Source organism: Grampus griseus, assembly GCF_964374135.1.
Source record: "Grampus griseus genome assembly, chromosome: 3".
In the NCBI taxonomy this organism is placed as follows: domain Eukaryota; kingdom Metazoa; phylum Chordata; class Mammalia; order Artiodactyla; family Delphinidae; genus Grampus; species Grampus griseus.
The window spans coordinates 165632414-165654877 of NC_139019.1; the positions used below are offsets into that span (position 1 = coordinate 165632414).

Sequence of the window (22464 nt, forward strand, 5' to 3'; positions counted from 1 at the left end):
ACAATAAAATAAAATAAAATAAAGATAATCAGAGGCTTTTTTAAAAAAAAAATTTAATTAGGCTGATAAAGGTTGGAAAAATGGGCTCCCAGGGGTGGAGTTAACAGTATTCAAATATGTGGATTGGTTAAAATACCTGAGACTCCCTAGCTCCCCGATCCTGTATGAACTCGTCGGAAAAACAGAGCTAAAATCCGAAGCTGGTCCTGTGTGAACTTGGAGGATTCATCTTGCCTGAGATACATCCTAAGGTTCATGGGCTTTAGGATAGTCAAGTTTGTTTGTTTGTTTTGGTTTTGTTTTAATGCAGCGTGAGGGCTGCAACACTATCATGGCCAGAATTCATGGAACTTACAGATGTAAATTCTCTTGTGCTAATAAATCAAGTTTAATGTCTGCAGGGCAGAATTTGATCCAAGTGCTTTTATCATGACCTGGCAACCAGATGTTGGAGGCGGGGGTCAGTCAGGTTTCCAGGAATGACTTCGTGGTACCAGGAGAACCCGAGTTGCGTCAGATATGCTCCACGTGAGAGAAACAAGGCTTACCTGGGTCTGCTGGCCTCCAAAAACTGCGTGGTCTGAACCTCCACATTACAACCTGCAGCCCCTGTGCCTGGACCTGGCCCAGGCCAGGGGGCTGCCTCCCACCAAACTATCTGCTTGGGAAGGGGCAGGGACAGAGCCCGCTCACTTTCCCCACCCCTCCCCAGACAGATAGCGAGAGAGACACACACCTTGAGAAACAGGATGGGAAAGGAAGCCACATCAGCCAGGAAGATCGGTGAAAGCCTCGGTTTAATTGGAGACAAGATCGAAGGATTGAGTATCGATCAGCAGACCGACTGACTGATCATCAAAGTGGACAACACTCGAGCAGCTCAAGGGGGTACTGACTCCCCTCCCCCGCCCCCCGGGGTCCCTGTCCCCAGTTGCCAATCACTCCTGGCCCTGGGGCCGGGGGAGGGGCAGGGTCTGCGCAGTCCTCCCTCACCCCCTCTGATGACATGACTCGCCGTTCAACAACAGCGCTGAGTCCACACTTCCGGGGTCTATGGTACAGTTTGTATAATACAGCAGGAATGGAGACTCCCATCGGGAGACCCCCAAACCCTCCTTCCCCTGAGTCAGCGGGGGAAGGGCAAGTTTATTTTCCCTTTTTGCCTCTGTAGAATAATTTACAAACCAACCTTACAGTATGTACAAAAAAAAGAAAGAAAGAAAGAAAGAAAAGAAAGGAAACAAAGAAAGAAAACCAAAAAAAAAAAAAGGCCCACTCCGGTGGCCGGCTGGGACTGAAACTACTTTCGCTACAAAAATGAACCCTGTACAGCATCATGGGGGTGGGAGCGGGTGGTACTCCCCACAGGGAAGGACAGACAGATGGAAGGCTGGGGGGAGCTGGGGGCTACAGTACCGTGTGCTCCGAACTGGAGGGGAGAGAGATGAGAGAGAGAGGACGGTCCTGCCCAGCTGCAGAGCCAGGCTGAGGGGCAGAGCGGAAGGGGAAGAGGGGGTCTTTCTTTCCAAACAGCCCCCCATGGCTTGGAGAAAAATGGCCTTGCATCTGTCTGTCGTATTGCTTGGGGGAAGAGCTAGGGGTAGGCTTGGCAAGGTGCGGGCAAAGGAGAGACGACCTTGGTTGCCAGGGTGGGAAGGGCTGCCCAGAAAGGGGACGTGGGTGTACACCGTTATTGCTTCCTCCTAGGGCAAAGAGTCGGGGAGGGGGGGCAGGAGGATGCTGGGGAGGGGGCTGTGCCCACGAGGGGGGGCTCCAGGCCTGGCCCTACTCCACCCAAGGTGCAGGTGGGAGCCACTGCAACCCCCCCTCTATGGCCGTGGGAATCATTAAGGCAGAAACAAGAGGAGAAGCAGCTGGAAGGAGGGGTGCAGCTCCAAGCCATCCCCCGCCCCCGCAAACGGAGAAAATTCAAACGGAAACCAGACTGGAAGGGCAAAGGGGTGGCCGGTGGAGGGGGGAGGTGGATCACACCCTCCTCAAACCTCAGACCCCAGGGGGGTGGTGTGAATGTCCCTCCAACATCCTACCCCTGCCTCCTAAGATCCACCCATCTCTCCCCTGCCCGTCCCCCAAGTCAGTATTGCCAGGTTTGTGCAAAATGAGGCTGAGGACTTCTTGGGGGGAGGGCAGGGAGCTCATGGGGCGCCCCCTCCCCGCCCCCAGAGGCCCCACCCAGAATGGCTATTCCTGGCTGGGTTCTAGAGACCCTCCCAAATTCAGAAGAAAAGTCTGGAGGGAGACCCCACACCAGGTGAAGAGCCCGAAGAGGCCGGAAGACTGAGCCTGGAACCTGGGGCGGGGGTGGGGGGGGCGGTGGGGGGATGGGGGGTGGGGGTGGGAGGGGGAAGCGGGGGTGGGTCAGAGGAGGGGGGTGGAGCTGGCCGAGGGGAGCTGGGTACAGGAGCATCTACAGTTGCTGTGTTTCATCCTGGGCTTTTTTGTTTTTTTTTTTGTTTTTTTTTTCTAAAAATGTAACAATTAAAATTCCAAAAATAAAATCCCTTCGGGGACCTCAGCCCCTTGTTCCCCAGCCCCCACCTCCAAAAAGAGGCCCCATGGGAGGGGGTGGGGGGAAAGGGGAAAAAAAGAAAAGAGAAAAAACCCCACTTTTCTGTTTTCTTTTTTCTCAGGAGGCCCAAGAGTCTTTGAGGCAGTGGAGGAGGTGGGGGGGTGATGGTGGTGGCGGGAGGCAGGGAGGCCAACGGGGTGTAGAGGCTGAGGCTCAGGTAGGGCCTCCGGCTGCCCCCCACCCTCCAGGAGCTGGGAGTGTGGATGGATCCTCGCCCGATGTTCCTGTGCAGGCGCAGCACGCCCTTTTGGCAGCCTGATCCTCTTTTTGGGCCCCCACCTCGGCCGCCGTGGAGGGGAGGCCCAGAAGGCCCGGGTCCTCCTCTGGAGGGGGCGGGGTCCTCAAGACAGGCAGAGGGAGGCTCTCGGGAGACAGGGCAGGGGGGCTGCTGCAGCCTACAGATGCACCTGGGGGCGTGGACGCGTCCTGACCCTCAGCCACACTATCTGCTGAGTCTGCTTGCTGTGTCAAGTACATTTCCTCTACCTCCACCTCCGTAGACTGGTCCTGGCCATCGACCTCCAACGGTTCCTCAGCTGGGAACACGTCCTGGGCGGTGGACAATTCCTGCACTTCAGTTGCACCTGGGGCAGTGGACACCTCCTCCTCTTCTTCCTCCTCCAGCGTCAGCTCAAACTGGAACTTATCCGGTGGAGGGGGGTGGCCTGGTCCCCCGGGCTCCTCCTCGGGTGGTGGCGATGGGCTCTGCCGAATGGCGCTGTAGTACCAGTCCCGGTTGTCCTCCAAAGTGTCCAGGATCTCTTGGGCATCTGGGTGAACCAAGTCGGCCCACGTCTCCCACAGCGGGTGCACAATGTAGTCGATGAAACCCACCTGAGGGAGGGAGAAGGACGAATAAACCAGGGATCTGCTGGTGCAGATTGCACCGCCATGCTGCGGGATCTAATACAAAATTTTTTTTAATTCTTTATTGAATTTGTTACAATATTGCCTCTGTTCTATGTCTTCGTTCCTTGGCCACGAGGCATGTGGGATCCTAGCTCCCCGACCAGGGATCGAACCCACACCAACCCCCGCATTGGAAGGTGAAGACCCAATCACTGGGCCGCCAGGGAAGTCCCAAAGATCCCGCATGCTGCGTGGCGTGGCAAAAAATAAAAGATGTTGATACCCTTGGACCCAGCAATCTTGCTTCTCCAGAGCCAGCCTGGAAAAACTCTTGCACAAGTAAGAAAAAAAGAAAAAAACCACGTATGAGATGCAAATAAAAACTGGAAACATCTCCATATATACATCAGTTGGGCATTAGTTTATTTGTTTTAAGTTATTATTATTTTTTTTGGCCACACCATGCAGCATGTGGGATCTTAGTTCCCCGACATTCCAGGGAGGAATGGTTGGAGCTTCAAGAGCATCTGTGACCACAAGAGACATCTCTGAGGAGAGAAGCTCCAAGCTTCGCATGACAGAAGAGAAACACTGAAAGTTCTGGGGTGCCTGCCAACTATGTGGAGCCAGAGAGAGCCAAATTCCCTTTCTCCAGACTTTCCTTACATAAGAGAAAAACAAACCAATAAAGCTTTATCCTGTTTGAGTCACTGTGAATCCCTAACTACTAAACACTTGTATGTCCACCCACAGAGCACTCACTACACAAACCATTATTCATCTGTCTCTGTGGGAATACTATACAGTAGTGAAAAAGGATAAGCGTAATCTATGTGTAATAATGTGCACAGATCTCCAAGTCATTTTTGGAAAGAAAACGCAAGCTGTATAAAAATAGGTATACATTGAGATTCCCTGGCGGTCCAGTGGTTAGGACTCTGCACTTTCACTGCCAAGGGCGCAGGTTCAATCCCTGGTCGGGGAACTAAGATCCTGCAAGCCATGCAGTGCCTCCCCCCCCCCCGCAAAAAGGTATATATTGATACAGTTTATATTTTTTAAAAGAGCTAAACCCACAAACTATTGCTATTAAGTTGCTTGTGAACATAAATACATAATAAAACAAGCAAAACTGGGTTTCATCAGGGGTTTGGGGCTGTGTGCATGCCCTGGGAACATTTGGAAGTGTTTGGAGACATTTTTGGTTGTTACCGCAGGAAAGGGAGGGCGTTCCCGGCATCTAGTGGGTGGAGGCCAGGGACGCTGCTCAACACCCTACAGTGCACAGGACGGTCCCACCACAAAGAATGATCCAGCGCCAAATGCCAACAGTGTTGAGGCTGCATAACCCTGGATGGGAAGGGCATACACACCGAACCGGGAAGAGGCCTCACCAGGGAGGAGGCTGGAAGCAGGGAGAGTGAGAAAGTCTCATATTCACACGTCAGTGTTGTCTTTTACGAGACTGTGTTTCTGTCCCTCTCGTTAAATTAAAAAGGCACGTGATGGAGACGAGTCATTTAACTTCACTTCAAAATCCACCAAGGGACTTCCCTGGTGGTCCAGTGGTTAAGACTCCACACTTCCACTGCAGTGGGGCACGGGTTCAATCCCTGGTCAGGGAACTAAGATCCCGCATGCCACGTGGCGTGGCCACACAGCAACAACAAACTCCACCAAAACTCAGGCACAAAATGAGTGGCCAGGTTATAGGGAAACCGAGAGGCTGAAAGGACATGGAGTCTGTAATTAAGGGCCGGATAAGTGTTATTACTGATGTTACAGCAGTTGCTACAAATGAGTTACAACTGTCTGGGTGCAAAACTACAACTTATGAGTCCAGAGGCTCAGTTCAATTGTTTTGTGGAGGAGAAAGTGTTGCCTATTTCCCATCAGGATAGAGAAGGAAAAAACAGACAAAGACAAACTTGACACTGTGTACGGGCAGGTTAGGACCTCTTAGGCCTTTGGAGCTCCAGGCCGGTGTGGGGTGAGGAGGCCCGCCCTGCTCTCTTCCAGTGGTGCCGAGACTGTACCTGAGACTTCTCCACCGAGGCCGTGTGCTTGTCGCACATGGGGCTGATCTCCATGCCACGCTCGCGTTCACGGTCGCCCTGCTGGAAGAACTCGGCCATGATGCGGTCGGTCCACTGGCGGTACAGCTCCAGCGGCTTGGTGGGGTTGCTGAGATCTGCACAGTGCACCATGTTCCGTAGGACCTGCATGGGGTGGGGGACCTTCAGAGGCCGTGTCCCCGTCCTAGTCTGAGGCCTCAGGCTTCCTTACTTCCCCTTTGGAAGGACAGTAGGGGAGAATGGGTAGCGGGGAGATGGAGAAAGGTAGAAGAGGTGAGGGAAGAGGGTCGATGAGTGGGGAAGAGAAGGGGAGAGATGAGACGAGGTTGATGAGCAAAGGGCAGAGGGAGGGAAGGGAAAAGAGGCGGTGGGGAGACAGGGGTGTGGGGGACATGGAAACGGGTTGATGAGGAAAGGGAAGAGCGAACTGGAGGAGATGGGGGGAGATGGGATGGAGAGGTGGGAGTTGGAAAGGGTTAGATGGAATAGAGAAAAAGAGACAGGAAGATGGGCAACCTGGGAGCTGGAGCAGAGGGAGGGGCAGCAACCCAGAGCTAACGGGGGAGGGGAGGGTCCAATCTCCCTATACGGTGTGGGGAGGGGGGCACCTGGATGCGGTCGGCATAGTTATCCAGCAAGAGGACCCCCGAGCTGGTCACTTTCTTGGTCTCCACCATGGTCTTCAGGTCAGCCAGGAGGGTCATGTGCTTGGACATGTCCGTGGCCAGCACCTGTGGGCAAGAAGTTGTCACAGGGGCCATCGAAGCCTGGCTGCCCGCTGTACTGACCTGGGCAGGGCCTCTGAAGTTTTCACTCCGCACAATCAGCCGCCACGACCCACTCCCAAAGGACGCCTCCCCCACTAGGGGCCTTTCTGTCCCAGACTCAGACCTGGCCCTCCCCAATGCCCCCTTGCTCCAAAGGTGACCTTTCCCGCTCTGTCCCCGCCCCTCGCCCCGCCCACCATGTCGATGACCATCTTGCGCAGGCTTTGCCGCTGGCGCTTGCTGAGGTTCTGGAAAATGTCGCAGTTGTCTTCCTGCAGCAGCTTGAAGCCCACGGCCAGGTGGTGATTCTCCAGCACCGACTCGTCATTGTACATGAGCGCCAGTTCAGAATCTGTAGCCCAGGCAGGGTCGGGCAGTCAGGAGAGGGGAGGACCCACCCAAGGCGCCCCCCGCAGGCCCCGCCTCCAGCCCAGCAGGCCCCGCCCCCGTGGCGGGCCACTTACTGGTGTTGATGAGGAACTGGTTGGAGACCCCAGGGTGGTCCACATCATGGATGGAAGCTGCGAAGAGGGCGGCGAGAATCTCCAGGTCCGTGAATACGGCCTGGGGGCAGAGGGAGATGGGTTTGAAAGATGGGGAGTCAGAGAGACAGGGTAAGAGAGAGATAGGGTGTCAAAAAAGATGGGGAGGGCTTCCCTGGTGGCACAGTGGTTAAGAATCCGCCTGCCAATGCAGGGGACACGGGTTTGATCCCTGGTCCGGGAAGATCCCACATGCCACTAAGCCCTTGCGCCACAACTACTGAGCCTGCTCTCTAGAGCCCGCAAGCCACAACTACTGAAGCCCGCACGCCTAGAGCTCGTGCTCCACAACAAGAGAAGCCACCGCAATGAGAAGCCTGCGCACCGCAACGAAGGGTAGCCCCCGCTTGCTGCAACTAGAGAAAGCCCGCACGCAGCAACGAAGACCCAACGCAGCCAAATATAAATATATAAATTTATAAAAAAAAAAAGAAAGATGGGGAGTCAGGAGAGAGAGGAACGGGGTCAGAGAGAGATGGACGTCAGAGACTCAGGGTCAGAGAGATAAACAGAAGATTGGAGATGGATAGTGTGAGGGGCAGCTGGGGAGACATGGGGGCCAGGCGATGCTCACATCCAGTGCAGGTGTGGCCAGCAGCACGTGGGTGGACTGCAGCACGTCAGCCGCGTGCAGGCTGTTGTGGTAGGCCACATCGGGGTGGTAGTGGTCCTCCAGGGTCAGCATGTATGTAACCATCGTGTCCACCGGGATGCGGAACTTCTTCAGCAGGTCCCGCTCCTGAGGGCAAGAGTAGGGGGCGGTGACCCCCACACCGGCCCTCTGCTCCCCGCCCCGCCCCCTCCCTTGCATCCAGCCCCACTCAGCCCGCCCTACCTGGAATATCGTGTACATGATGCAGCTGAGGGAACGGCCCCCCGCATAATCCGACACGCAAAAGATGTTCAGGCCCCACTTGTTCAGATTTTCCAATTCCTGGTGGAGATGGAGGCCAGAGGTCAGGAGCCCCCAAGGCCCAGGGCCCTCTAGACTCTTTTCTAGGAGTTCAGAACCCTGGTCTGAATAGTGGCACCATTATCGCTCACCCAGTAGGTGGCATGCTCAGCAGTATAGAATTTACTGCCCAGGTCCTACTGGGCCAGAAAATAACAAGGCAACCCCAGAGTCTACTGAGTGTGTATTATCCACCAAGCACTGCACTAAGCGCTTGATTTCACATGGCAGGTGACGGAACCAAAACTCAGAGTAGCGACGTGACTTACCCGAGACCTTGCATCTCACAAGTGGCAAAGCTAGGATGTGAACCCAGCGTGGCTGACCCCAAAGCACAGCTCAGCCTCAGTTAAACTGCTCTTGAGCGCTGAGAGGAAAGGAACATGGGCTAATGTTCCATGTCTCCCCAGAATTCAGAACAGCACCAGCACATAGTAGGTGCTCAATAAACACTGAATGACTGAATAGAGCCCTGGCCAGTACTGGCACGCAGAGGGTTACAATAAATGTCAGCTGAGGGAGCCACTGAGCTTGCATCAAGTCCACTGTGCAAATCATTGTGGGAGCCCCTTGGCTTAAGATTTCATGGAAAAGCCAGGAGGCGAATCCACGTCTGGTCTGTAGTGGATGCTGTTTGGGTTCTGCCCAGATTCCCTTCACTGGTCTCAATGCACCCATCACCCAGCTGCTGGGGCTGTTGCTTACAAAGACTCACAGCTGCCCCTTGTCAAAAATCGGCTCTTCCCTCACAGGAGCTATGTGGAGGGGGTGATGCCATCCACCCTGGGGACAGCCCCCAGCCAATGACTGACACAAGGGTATAAAATGTCAGCACACTTGCCTCAAGGTGGGCTCCACTCAGTGCTGTTGTTCATATTCCAGAGCCCCCTGTGGACACCAGCTGAGACCACTCCCTCTCTCCTGAGAGTCTCATAAAGCAGGTACACCCGAATCCTCATCTCAGGCTGATCCAAAGCCCAGTCCTTCTTTGGGCCCCAGGAGAACCCTGCCCCTCTCCAGCCCAGCCCCCCCCCCCACCGAGGCCCCACCCACTTGGGCCAGGAGTTCCTCTTGATCGGTGTTCACCCCAAAGCGGGGGATGCTGGAATCGTTCAGGCTGCTACTATGCACCACCTTCTTCACCCCGGTGATCTGAGACATGGGCTGGAACTGTGGCCCTGGGGGCGGAGGCTGCTGGGAAGGTCTCTGCCGTGGGACTTGCTGTTTTTCTCGATCCTTCATTGCGGGTGATGGGATCTCCACTTCATTCTGCTTGTCTGCAGAAGATAGAGGAGAAGCCAGCATGAGAACCTCACAGAGGCTCCCTCATCTGGCTCTCAGACCGCCCCCCCGCCACCAACCCCTCAAGCCCTGGGAAGTCTCACTCAGGAGGGCAGACCTATTCTGGGTGTCATGCTGTTGGTTACTTATGGACTGGAAACCAGAGAGGAGGTAGGAACTCTTCTGGGAGGTGGTGGGCTGGAGTGGGGACCCTGGGGCCAGCCTGGAGCTATGGGGTAGCCCCCGTCCAATCACCAAGTTTGGCATGGGGGTGGTGTGGGAAGTCAGGAAGCAGGGTGGGGATGCTAGAGAGAGCCACCGCCTGCCTGGGATAGGCAGGGAACCTTCTCCAGCAGGCAGGGAAGACACCCCCATGGTGACCCAGAGGGCGGGTGGAGGCGGACAGCGCTGGGAGGCGGGAGGGAAGGGTGGTCTCTGGCTCCATGGACCCCCACCCCCATCCCCTGGACACCAGGCTTTCTGGGGACCAGCCCCAGAAGCCCCTTTCCTGAGCTCTTTAGGGTTTCCAGAGCCCAGCCAGGGCCACCCATTGTGACCTGGGGACCGCCAGTCAATGACAGGGCCTAAGAAGGCTCATTTGCATGCCGTGCTCTTATTGGCTGGATCTCAGGCACACCACACCCCCACTGGCGGGAGTGTTTGAAACTCTGAAACCTTCTTTCCAGCTTGGTGGGGGGTGCCCTGAATTCGGGGACCTTTGGTAATAAATTCTGAGGGTGAAATTATCCTGAGTTTGTGGGGGATATCCTCAGCTAGGTCTCTTGGGTTCAGGATGAGATTAGGATGAGTTGGAGATCACCATGAGCTTGAGGGTTCCAATGAATTTGGGGTATTCTACTGTCTTCAGGGTTCCACTGAGTTAGGAAATTCTCCTAAGTTTGGGGAATCACTTACAGGTTCTTCAGTGGGAGAATCCTATTAAATTTGGGTATCTAAAGTTTGCGGGGGTCTACTGAATTTAGGGGGTCATACCAACTTTGGGGGTTCTACTGAATTTGGGAGACTCTTCAGCTTGGTGGAAAGGTTTAGGGGTCTTTTACGGGCTCTTAAGGGCAGGGTTTCCCTTAAGTTTGAGAACCCTAGTGAGTTCAGGCACCTCTCTTGAGTTTGAGGGGTCTTCTGAATTTGGGGGGGGCTGAAATCCAAGTTTGGAGATTCTAGTGAATTTTGGGAGACTTTTCAGCCTGGAGGCATTTTAAAGTTTAGGAATTCTATTTGAGTTTGGGAGTTTCTTGGGGTCTTGAGTTTAAGAGTTCCAATGGGGTTCCCCTAAGTTTGGAGGAGCTTTGCAGCTTGGAGAGATTTTTAAATGTGGGTGTTCTAAAGAAGTTGGGGTCCCACTAAATTTGGGGGCATCGCGATATAGTAGCTCTTGAGCGTGGTGACTTTGACCTTTGGGGAGTTGAGTCGGGGTTCCCTGGGCAAATGTGGGCAACAGGACCCAGGGTCTGCGGTGGCCCCCTGCAGTCCAGTTATGCAATGCCTCCCCCCCCACACCCACCCACACACAAGTGCCACCCTTCACTCACCTAGGAATGTGGTGGAGATGTACTCAGAGACCTGGTTTCCTGACCTGCTCATCTCTGACAGGTGTGTGAGTTCACGGTTTAGCATCCTCTTGAACTAAGGTGAAGGAGGCAAGAAGGAAGGAATGATGGGGTCATGGCAGGTGTGGGTGTGGGGGGGTGAGGCCAGGCCCTCTCAAGAAACTTCTGAAGAACCCGTGAGTCCCTCTCACTTCTCTGCTCAGCCAACAGAGTCCTCAGCAGGCTGCTAGAGGGGAGGGGTCAGTCCTTCCTCTCCTCCCAGCTCTGGATGGGGGTACCCAGGCTTGGGGAGTCAGGACTCAGCATACCCCTCCCTGTCTGAGGAGGCGGGGCTCCTCTCACCATACTCCCTCCTTCTCCCCCCCAAGGAGGAGCCAGAGGGGCACCTGTGGAAGGGAGGGGCTCCTACCTAACAGGAAGCCAATGGGGTGTCAGGAGAATCCCGTCACCATGGTGATGGGAGTCTCCTTAGCAACTCCCCCTCCAACCAGCTGCTGAGCTGGGGGAAGGGGGGGCAGCCGGCGGGCCCTTTAACCCCTGCCTTCCCAGAGCTACCCCTGGCCCAGGTCTTCCCAGACAGGGACCCCACTCCCTAGGGTCCCGGCCCCCAGCCCCCAGCCTGGTTTGGGAGGAGGGAATGTAGTCCTGAAGTTCTGGGTGGAGAGGTTTGACCGGGGCAGGGAGAATAGTGAGCTGAGGAAACCCTAGTTCAGTCACCCAGGGGAGGGGGTTCCCATCATAGCCCCCTCTCCCCCAACCTCAGAGTGGTGGACAGATGCACAGGTGGACGGAGTATACCCAGAACCAGGCTGGTCCCCCCATAGCACTTCACACAAGCATCTGCTGTGACATTGTGCGTGAGGAGAAAGGGCATCGGCTCCCCGCCCCCAAGCTCCACCAAAGCACCCCCAAAGCAGGAGCAGACTCTGTCCAGAGAGGCAAGAGGGACATTCAGCAGGAAGGGTGAGCCCGCATGGCCCACATCAGGACGAGCGCTCCCTCCTCCCACTGCTGCCAGAGGCCTGGGCACACATAGAGTCACACACACACACACACACACACACACACACGATGGACCCACAAAGTCACACAACCGCACACAGACTCCCATATTACACAGTTCTACACAGCCCCAGACACACAAACCAAGGAGCATACACAATAAGGCAGTCACTGACACTCGGGGTCACATGCCCCAGAAAATCACGCCGCTCTGGGCTCATAAACATGGCCCCAAACACAACACCACAATCAGAGCCACGTGACTTCAGCCAGGGCCACCCCCTGGTCCCTGACCCAGGCAAACAAGCATATAGTCAGGCAGCCCCCCACCACTGCAGACACACACGTGTGTGCACTGGCAGTCACACCCAGAGAAAGACTCACACCCCCAGCCACCCGCCATCCACGCCCGGCCCTGGGCCACACACAGAGAGACCCAGTCACAAGGCTTCACGTCCAGGCCGCACACGTGCACAGCCGCACACACAAGCCTAGACCGGGGGCTGGAGGGTCTGAGGTGGGAGGACCAGAGCCGGGGCTCCTGCCCATCCTCCACCCCGAGTTCCCCTACCTGGTCCCACCAGCCCACCAGCCATGGCTTGGAGCAGGTCTCGCAGAAGAAATCCACCAAGGGCATCTTGGAGTCTTAGCCCTGCTCAGGGCTGCCGCACACAGAGGCTGGGCTTGGGGAGTCCCGGGATTAGCAGCTACTGTGCGGGGGGCGGGGGGGCAGGGTGCTGGGCAGGTGGGCAGTGGAAGGGGGAGCCGCGGAGGGGCCCGGGCCAGCCCAGCAGGGCTGGGGGCTCCCTTCCCCTCCGCGCTCCCGGCAACAGACCCGGTTACATGGTCCGCCAGCCCCTGGCCCCGATGGGCACTCGCGCGGCAGCGGCTGGAGGCGGCCAGGGACCCCTGCCCATGGGGGGGTGGCAGGGTAAGGGTCCCAGGAGGAGGCTTCGGAGGCTCTGGGCTCCGTGTGTTCGCCTGTGTGTGTGCGTGTGCGTGCTCACTGCAGCACTGGCAGGCTGCACTCGATGTCAGGTGGTGCTGGAGGTGGGGGGGGCGTTAAAGGGGCATTGGAGCCCACGGGCCTCAGGCAGGACCCAGCTGGGGCTGCTGGGGAGAGGCAGGGAGGCACGCACACCCTGGAGAGGACGTGCCCCCTCCGTGGACACACCCAGAGACAGACACACACCCACATGCTCCACACACAGACACACCCACACTCAGACACACCTTCCACACCAATACAGCCAGACACCTGACACACTCATGCACTTGAATACACTCCAACACCCAAATGCTCTCCGTCCTTTGCTGACCACACACACACACACACACACAGAGTCACAACTCTGTTGTTCAACACATTTATAGGTATATAGTTGACCTCACAGAAATACAAATGCCTTCAGACACACCCCTTCCAAGAACGCAGACTCACACTCAGATGTGGAGACACACACTAAGGGATAAACACCCAGATACTGGACACACTTACAGACACACTCAACACACCCACAGACACACTTGTAAACAAACACAAATACCCATGTGTCCTTAGACACATCCATAAGGGGATACTCACACTCACACCCACAGATACACACGCACACACCCCATCGTAGAAATACACCCACAGACCTACATTCAGAGACACAGTCACATTCTCGGATGCTCAACACACCCTCAGGGACACAAGCGCCCTCAGACTCACATGTTCCCAGACAAACCTCCACGCATGGGTGTATGCACCCCCCAACACAGACACCTCTACCTGCACATTCATTTCCTGATAGGCATCCTCCCACAAGGGCTGCTCCCATGCTGCACAACTCCAGGAAGTGTCATTCACATTGCCTGCTTTCTGAATGGTGTCCCCGGGAGTTGTGCAGTGCACAGTCTGCACTGCTATGCATGGAAGCCTTGCACCCTCTCCCACAGCCCTGCAAGCGTGCACACACACACACACGCACACACACACAGTTACAAACACATGGAGATATACACTCAGATTCACATCTGGACCGACACACACCTCTAGATATACACACCCCTCTGCCACAGCCCCCCACACTTACAGCCCCACGTAATCAGCTGTGCACACCCATACACGCTCCATAGATACACACGTGCATGCCACTCCTGCCGGATCCTATTGGAACACACCTTCCCACGCTGCAAATACGTAGCCAACAAATCAACAGCCACATAGACCCATAGCCACAGATACACATTCACAAACCATAGAAACATACAACCCACCCCCCGGGAGAGATGGTCACCTACGGACACACACACACACAAACACGCACACACATACACCCCAGGGCCCCCCAGCCCTGGGAGAAGTCAGAATCTATAGGCGCTACAAAGTCCGCCCAGGGATTGACCCCACCCCATAGGCTCTAGCCACAGGCTGACCCCGCCCACCAGCCACGCCCCACAGTTAACCCCACCCCAGCAGTCGGCCCCACCCCACAGGCCTTGCACACCTTGTGGGATGCCATCTCGCTAACAGAGCGGTAGGTCTGCATGGTCTCCAGCTGCTCCAGACACCAGTCGAGCTCCTCCAGCGTCTCCCGGGCCAACTGCTGACACGTCTCTTCTGGAGAAGGAGCAGCCAGGGCAGTGGCTGAGAGGGTCTACATGCAGACCCCAGAGGTGATGGGGGCCCACCACGTGAGGAGGGTGCAGGGAGAGGGGGATGAGACAGCCTCCCCGGGTGAGGGACCCCCCACTGGGGCAGCAAGAGGGGTCTTTCCCATCCCCCGGGGCTTAGTTACCTGATAGCGTGGCCTTGCAGATGGGGGTTGGGCCACCCAGCGGGGACCGCCTGCAAAGAAATGGGGCTCCAACAACAGCCTGGTTCTCCCCCATCTCTGCTTCCCCTTGTCCATGAAGAATGCTGATTTTCCTTTTTCTGAGCCTTCTCTGTGTCCCAGGCATGCTGCCATGTACTCTGCCCGCAGCCTCTCACAGAGCCCCACAAGAACCCATTTTACAGATGAGCAAACTGACGCTCCAGGAGGTGAACTGACTTCCTCAAGACTACACGGCTGGTAGGGTCAGGTCCTGTGTCTCCAAAGTCCCTGCTTCCCTGACCATCCCTCCCCCCAGCTCCTTGAACATGAGGATGGCTCTGCCGCCCACTCCCAGCGGGACCAGCAGCTCTCAGCCACACCTCTGCCCCCAAATAATAACAACTACTTCTATTTAGTGAGCACTTACTATGTGCTGAGCAATATTCAAGCGCTTTCTATATATCACCTTCTGAACTCCTCACAGCAGCTCTCTAATGGAGACACTATGAAATTCCCATATTATGGAGGGGAAACAGAGGCACCAGAGGATGCTATTTGCCCAGCAAGTTGGCATCAGGGCTAGGAGTGGCCCAGAGGCTGGGGTGGCTGGCCACCTAAGAACTCTGTCCAGACCCCTCCGTCTTTATTTATAAAAGTTTCTGCGTCTTAGGCATTCAAATCACAATGATTTACTGGCTCAGAGGGAGCTGTCACTTGAACAGAGGCTCAGAGAGGTCAAGTGCCTGCCTGAGGTCACACAGCAGCACGGAGAGTTGAACCCAGGTGTGCTGAGCCTCATGTTCATGGGGCATTGGGGCCCAACCTCCACTTACTTGTTGCTGGGAATGGGCACATTGGTCAGGAGGGAGAAGTTGCTGCGAACGCTCCGGAGACTGGCCAGCACCTGAGTTGGGGAGCCACAGTGAGGAAAGTGGTCCACCCAGAGGGGCAGCGGGGGCTGGGCCCCTGTCCCCAAGTGTGGTGTAAGGTTAGAGCCCCTCCCTCCTTAGGGAAGGGGTCTTACCTGGGCGAACGGTGTCACGATGAGGTCCTCTGCATGCCTACAAGGACAGGGGCAGGTCAGGGGTCCTCACAGTGGGACCCCCAAGGGCCCGGGGTGGAGAGGGGCTGGGATGCAGGGAAGCAAGTCTCTTGGGGGGGCGGTCACTCTGGGGGGGGGCTGGGCCCAGGGAGGCTGGTGGGCAGGAAGGGGGCTCTGTGGGTCGGTGGGGGGAGGACACTTACACCTCACAAGGGTGGCCATGCTGCGGGGGGCCGGGCAGGGAGAAGGGCTCAGGGGTGTGGGTGGGGCGGGGGGGAGTTGGGCGCAGAGACAAAAGGAGGGCGATGAACACACCATAGGGGCTGGGCTTGGGGAGACCAGTGGCGGGGAGGGGGCGGAGGGCCGGAAGGAGCCGCGGGGAGGTGAGATGGATGCCTCGATGGGTAGGGGCAGGGCTGGAGGACTGGATGAGAGGGAAGGGGGCTGAAGAGATCAGGAGTGCTCACACCTCCACAGGTGGTCATGATAAGGGGGGCTGGCTTTGGGAAGCCCAGAGTGGGGGAGGAAGAGGGGGTCAGCCCAGGTGGACACACTGGAAGCAAGTGGTGGCCAGGAGGGGCTGGCTCCCTTCTTGCTGGAGAGACGGGATGAGGTGGGCCAGGTCCCCAAAAACCAAGGGGTAAGAGTGGGCTTGGGCAGGTTGGGTAGGCGGGGACTATATGGACTTGAGTCTGGGCTGGGCCTGAGGGAGGGGTTCAGTGTGGCTGGGCAGGGGGCAGAGATAGGGTGGGCGCTCATACGCCGCTGGGTGGACATGCTACAGAGGGACTGAGCCCTCGACAGGGGATAAGGGTGCTGTTTACTTTTCACTAGGGAGGACGGGTGTGCAGGTGGACGGGGACTTGGGCAGTGTCCCCCTCCTTGCTGGGAAGGGCAGCTTGTGCTGGGGCCAGGCCTGGAAGAGCTGGCGGGTAGGGATCGGGGGTGCTCACGCCTCGCTGGTGACCGACGAGTTCCGGGACATGGTCTTGGGTGACATGTCATAGTCGCTGTCTGAGCGGTAAAGAAAGGATTCTCGGCGCTGGCTGGTGGCCGCCCCAGAGTGTAGCACGAGTCCCGGGCTCGCCTGCGAGTCCAGGGGGCTGCGGCCTGGCGATGGCGTCGGCCCATTCTCCGCCTCCAAGCTGCAAGGGGCGGGCAGGAAGAGGGGTCGGGGGGCTGAGATGGCATTGGGGGGGGTGGGTCAAGAGGAATACGGGGACCAGGGAAATTCCTGGCAGAGAGACAGGTACCCCAAAAGAGATGGGAGACAGGAAATGACAGAGATCAGTGACTGAGCGCCTTTGTGGGCCAGGTCCTGTTGCAGGAGCTGGAGACATAGCAGGGACCAAGACAGACCATGATCTGCCCTCACAGAGATGACACGGGGAGGGCTAGACTATCAAAAGGTTAACCTAGCAGCAACGCACACCCCAAAAGTCGTGGGGTCTTCCTTGGCTCTGTTTTTTCCTTTGCACCTCAAATCAACCAAATTTGTTCAGAATCTGTCCACTTTGCACCCCTTCCTCGGCCGGCCCCACCTTAACACTTGCCTGGACCAGTACATTCGCCTCTGCCCTGGTCCCCAGCTCCCGTCTTTGCCCCCCAGTCTGCTCTCCTACAGTGGCCAGAGGGAGCCTGTGAACACCTGAGTTAGGTCACATCACTCCTCTTCTCAGAACCTTCTACGGCTCCCAGCTCACTCAAAGCAAAAGCCAAAGTCCTTGCTGTGCCCACAGACGCTCCCCACGACCTCCCAGTCTACCCCTCAGTACTCTGCTCCAGCCATAATGGCCGCCTAACTGTTCCTTAACATTCCAGATACATTCCTGCCTCAGGGCCTTTGAACATCCCTTTGCCCAGATCTCCATTGGCGCCTCCTTCACTTCCTTCAGGCTCCTTCTCAAATGTTGCCTCCTCAGGAAGGCCTCTCCTGACCAACCCATCTAAAATGTCAACCCCTGCCCTTATAGTTCACATTTCCCTTCCTTAAAATAAATACTACTTACCTGACACATTCTATATTTTACTCTTCACTGTTTGCCTTCCCTTCTAGAACTAAGCTCTGCAGGGCAAGGACTTTTGTCTGCTTTGTTCACTACTGTATACTTTAGGCCAAGAACATGGCCTGACACGCAGTGGATGCCCAAGAGATGTCAATCGCATGAATCAATGTATGAGTGAATGAATGAATATACGGACTGCCATGCAGAGAATTAAAATGATGTGGGTAGGGCTTCCCTGGTGGCGCAGTGGTTGAGAGTCCGCCTGCCGATGCAGGGGACACAGGTTCGTGCCCCGGTCCGGGAGGATCCCACATGCCGCGGAGCGGCTGGGCCCATGAGCCATGGCCGCTGAGCCTGCGCGTCCGGAGCCTGTGCTCTGCAGCGGGAGAGGCCACAGCAGTGAGAGGCCCGCGTACCGCAGAATAAAGAAAAGTGAGGTGGGTGACTGGAGAGGTGATTTTAGCTGATATGGTTGAGACGGGCCTCTCTGAGGAAGTGATATCTGCAGGATATCTTTCAGGAGCAGGTCCTGAAAGATGAGAAGGTGTAGGCCACAGGTCAGGAGGTAGGAGAAAGTACTCCAGGGTGAGGAAACAGCAAGTGCAAACGCCCACTGGCAGGATTTGGTTCTTGTTGGAGGACCAGCAAGGAAATTGGTGTGGCTTGAGCAGAAATACAGACAGATGACAGAGACAGGACACAGCCTGGTGGCACTGGCAAGACAGACCCTCAGGATGAGTCAGGGAAAAGCTGGCTGTGCCACTTCCCGGCTACGTAACTTGAGGGAAAGATGGAATTTCAGTTTCCTCATCTACAAAATTGGGACAACCACCATCTGCCTCAGGCCATCCAGGTGACCAGTGTCAACACAGGCAAAACGCTCAGAATGGTGCTTAACGAAGAGCTCAGAAAACACTGGCAACTACAAGTCTATCAGCCTCATATATGCCACCTGGGTAGTGAACTCAGCAAGGCAATCAGTATGAAGATTTGAGGATGAGAGTGGGGAGCTGTGTGCCTGTGACATGCTGTGTGACTTCAAGAAGGTCACTGCCTCCTCTGGTCTGTTACTCTTAAAGTCAGGGGGTTAGCAGACTGGTCAGCCGACTTCAGGCAATGCTCTGGTGGGTACAAGGGGGTAGGGGGAAGAAAGAGAACCCTCCCTCCCTTTCTGGTCCTACTACTGAATGTCAGCCTAAGATTTTATTTGAATGTTCCCTCTGCCAAGAAATAAATCTGAAATCTCCTAGGCCAGGACAGTGATATCAATTTCCATATATTGGGCCTTTCTTCCGGGCCAGTCCGGGGGTGAGGGAATGGGGAAGGACTTCATTGCCTCCATTTTACAGATGAAGAAACTAAGGTTCAGAGAGGAGAATGATTGGCTCTGTGTCACACAGCAAGGTCATGGTGGGGTCAGAATTCAAACCAAAGTCTTGTGATTCCTCAGACCAAAATGTTAACTGCTGCCCTCTGCCGACTTGACCCCCATCAGAGCACATTCCTCCCCTTAGAGCAAATGTTTCCAGGGGTCAGGCGGCCAACATAAAAAGCAGAGTGGAGCTGGGGACCCTGACCAACCAGCTGTTCCAATTTTAGTAAAGAAACCAGAAATTTTAAATAGTCAAAAATTCCAACTTCTTTTAAAAACAAACTTAAAAAAACGTTTTAAAAACATTGAAAACTGCTCTGCAAAAGACACTGTCAAGAGAATAAAAAGACAAGCTATAGACTGGGAGAAAATATCTGACAAAGGACTTGTGGCCAGCGTACATGATGAACTCTGAAAACTCAATAAGAAAAAGACAGATAACTCAGTGAAAAAATGAGCAAAAGTATGGTCAGTTCACCAAAGAAGATATACAGATGGCAAATCAGCACAGGAAACATCATTCCTCCTTAGGGAAATGCAAATTAAAACCATGGACTATCACTTCACACCTACTAGCATGCTAAACAAATGAAAACTGACAACGATATCAAGTGATGATAAGGATTCAGAGCAACTGGAACTCCCATTCATTGCTGAGGGGAATGCAAAGTGGTACAGCCCCTCTGGAAGACAGTTGGTCAGTTTCTTATGAAATTAAACACACGCTTATTGTACAAGCCAACAAATCCACTCCTATATATTTACCCAAGAGAAATAAAAACATACTTCTACTCAAAAACCTGCTGACTGATGTTTAGAGCAGTTCTGTTCATAGTCACCAAAAACTAGAAACAAGCAAATCAAGTGTGCGTCAACGGGTGAATGGATAAACGGTAGCAGAGCCATGCCATGGAATACTATTCAGCAATTTCAAAACCACAAACGTGAACTACAGATCTTCCTTGACTTATGACAGGGTTATGTCCTGATAAACCCACCATAAATTGAAAATATCGATAGCTGAAAACACATTTAAGACACCTAAACTACCTACATCACAGTGTAGCCTAGCCTACCTGAAACGTGCTCAGAGCACTTACATTAGCCTACGGTTGGGCAAAATAATCTAACACAAAGCGTATTTTATAATAAAGTGCCGAATAGCTCATGTAATTTATGGAGTACTGTACTGAAGCTGAAAAACAGAGTGGTTGTACGGGTCTAGAACGGTTGTAAGTGTATCAATTGTTTACCCTCATGATCGCGTGGCTGGCTGGGAGCTGCGGCTTTTGCTGCCGCTGCCCAGGATCACAAGAGAGAATCAGACCACATGTTACTAACCCAGGAAAATATCAAAAATTGAGGTACGGTTTCTACTGCATGCGTATTGCTTTCACATCATTATGAAGTTGAAAAATCATAAGTCGAACTGTCATAAGTCGGGGACCATAAGTACTGTGAAAGAATAAATATATATATTTGGCCTCAGCCTTGGTTTCCTGGTACACAGTTCCTGAAACCCTGGAAATCTCCACAGTAATAGGTATCTTTTTGTATGCTAACGAGATGACTGACCGCTAGGGACTCCTGGACAGCCTCCCGATGGGGGCTGGTTGCCAGGAGAGCCAACCATGTGATTAGAGAGGCTGGACCAGTTCAGGGACCAGGACTGGAGGTTGAGTTAATCACCAGTGGAATGGCCAATGGTTTAGTCAATCGTGGCTACATAATGAAGCCACCATCAAAATCCCTGAATGACACGGTTTGGAGAGCTGCTGGGTTGCTGAACATATCAAGGTGCTGGGAAGGTGGCACACCTGGGGAAGCTCCAAGTCCCTCCCCCAATTCCTTTTTATATGTATCGCTTCCATCTGGCTGTTCCTGAGTTGTATCTTTTAAAATAAACCAGGAGGGGCTTCCCTGGTGGCGCGGTGGTTGAGAGTGCACCTGCTGATGCAGGGGACACGGGTTCGTGCCCCGGTCCAGGAAGATCCCACATGTTGCGGAGCGGCTGGGCCCGTGAGCCATGGCCGCTGAGCCTGTGCATCCGGAGCCTGTGCTCCGCAACGGGAGAGGCCACAACAGTGAGAGGCTCACGTGCCGCAAAATAAATAAATAAAATAAAATAAAATAAACCAGGAGGGGAATACAAAAAATAAATTTTTAAAAATTAAAAAAAACCACCACTACCCCCAGCCATCTAGTAAGTAAACTGGTTTCCTGAGTTCTGTGAACCGTTCTAGCAAATTATCGAACCAGAGGAGGGGGTTGTAGGTACCTCTGATTTACAGTTGGTCGCCCAAAAGCACAGGTGACAACCTGGATTTGAGACTGACATCTGAAGTGGGGGAGGTCTTGTGGGACTAAGCCCTTAACCTGTGGGATCTGCACGAACTCCAGTTAGTGTCAGAATTGAATTAAACTGTAGTTCACCCAGTTAATGTCCATGGAGTATTGGAGAATGGGTTGGTGTGGGGAAAAAACCAAACACATTTTGTGTCAGAAGTTTTCTGCAAAAGTAGAAAGAAACAGTTTCCTTTTTAACTACTCAAACACAAAATAACTTGGATGACTCTCAAATGAATTTTGCTAAGAGAAAGAAGTCAGTGGTGGGGATTACATGTGTCAAAACTCATACAACTGGGGCTTCCCTGGTGGCGCAGTGGTTGAGAGTCCGCCTGCCGATGCAGGGGACACGGGTTCGTGCCCCGGTCCGGGAAGATCCCACATGCCGCAGAGCGGCTGGGCCCGTGAGCCATGGCTGTTGAGCCTGCGCGTCTGGAGTCTGTGCTCCGCAACGGGAGAGGCCACAACAGTGAGAGGCCCACATACCACACACACACAAAAAAAAAACCCTCAGGGCTTCCCTGGTGGCGCAGTGGTTGAGAGTCCGCTTGCCGATGCAGGGGACACGGGTTCGTGCCCCGGTCCGGGAAGATCCCACATGCCGCAGACCGGCTGGGCCCGTGAGCCATGGCCGCTGAGCCTGTGCGTCCGGAACCTGTGCTCCGCAACGGGAGAGGCCACAACAGTGAGAGGCCCACGTACCGCAAAAAAAAAAAAAAAAAAAAAAAACCCTCATACAACTAATAAATGAATTTAGCCAAGTTGCAGGATATCAAATCAACACACAAAAGTCAGTTGCTTTTCTATGCCCTTAACAATGAACAAACTAAAAGGGATATTATGAAAACAATTCCACTTACCATAGCATCAGAATGATTAAGATACTTAGGAATAAAGTTAACCAAGGAGGCAAAACCTCTGTATACTGAAAACTACAAAATGTTGCTGAAAGAAATTAAAAACACAAATAAATGGAAAGACATACCATATTCATGGACTGGAAGACTTAATAATGTCAAGATGTCCATACTACTCAAAGCAATCTACAGATTCAATGCCATCCCTATCAAAATTGCAACAATGTTCAGGACTTCCCGGGTGATGCAGTGGTTAAGAATCCCCCTGCCAATACAGGGGACACGGGTTTGAGCCCTGGTCCGGGAAGATCCCACATGCCTTGGAGCAATTAAGCCCGTGCGTCACAACTACTGAGCCCGCGTGCCACAACTACTGAAGCCCGCACACCTAGAGCCCGAGCTCCCCAACAAGAG

At 54.3% G+C, this 22464-nt stretch overlaps 1 protein-coding gene across 2 annotated transcripts in view; it reads right to left on the minus strand.

Moving 5' to 3' along the window:
• Positions 1–788: 788 nt before the first annotated feature.
• PDE4A (phosphodiesterase 4A) overlaps positions 789–22464 on the minus strand; it is a 29011-nt gene continuing 7335 nt past the window's right edge. For both annotated transcript variants that reach the window (XM_082650032.1, XM_082650031.1), the window contains exons 2-15: positions 16423–16614; positions 15452–15488; positions 15261–15331; positions 14410–14459; positions 14119–14231; positions 10607–10700; positions 8829–9052; positions 7659–7757; positions 7398–7562; positions 6746–6845; positions 6479–6633; positions 6123–6245; positions 5476–5658; positions 789–3424 (exon numbers count right to left, since the gene is read on the minus strand). In XM_082650032.1, the coding sequence (XP_082506158.1) occupies positions 2744–3424; positions 5476–5658; positions 6123–6245; positions 6479–6633; positions 6746–6845; positions 7398–7562; positions 7659–7757; positions 8829–9052; positions 10607–10700; positions 14119–14231; positions 14410–14459; positions 15261–15331; positions 15452–15488; positions 16423–16614 (2287 nt within the window). In that variant the 3' untranslated portion in view covers positions 789–2743. The remainder of the gene's footprint in view (positions 3425–5475; positions 5659–6122; positions 6246–6478; positions 6634–6745; positions 6846–7397; positions 7563–7658; positions 7758–8828; positions 9053–10606; positions 10701–14118; positions 14232–14409; positions 14460–15260; positions 15332–15451; positions 15489–16422; positions 16615–22464) is intronic.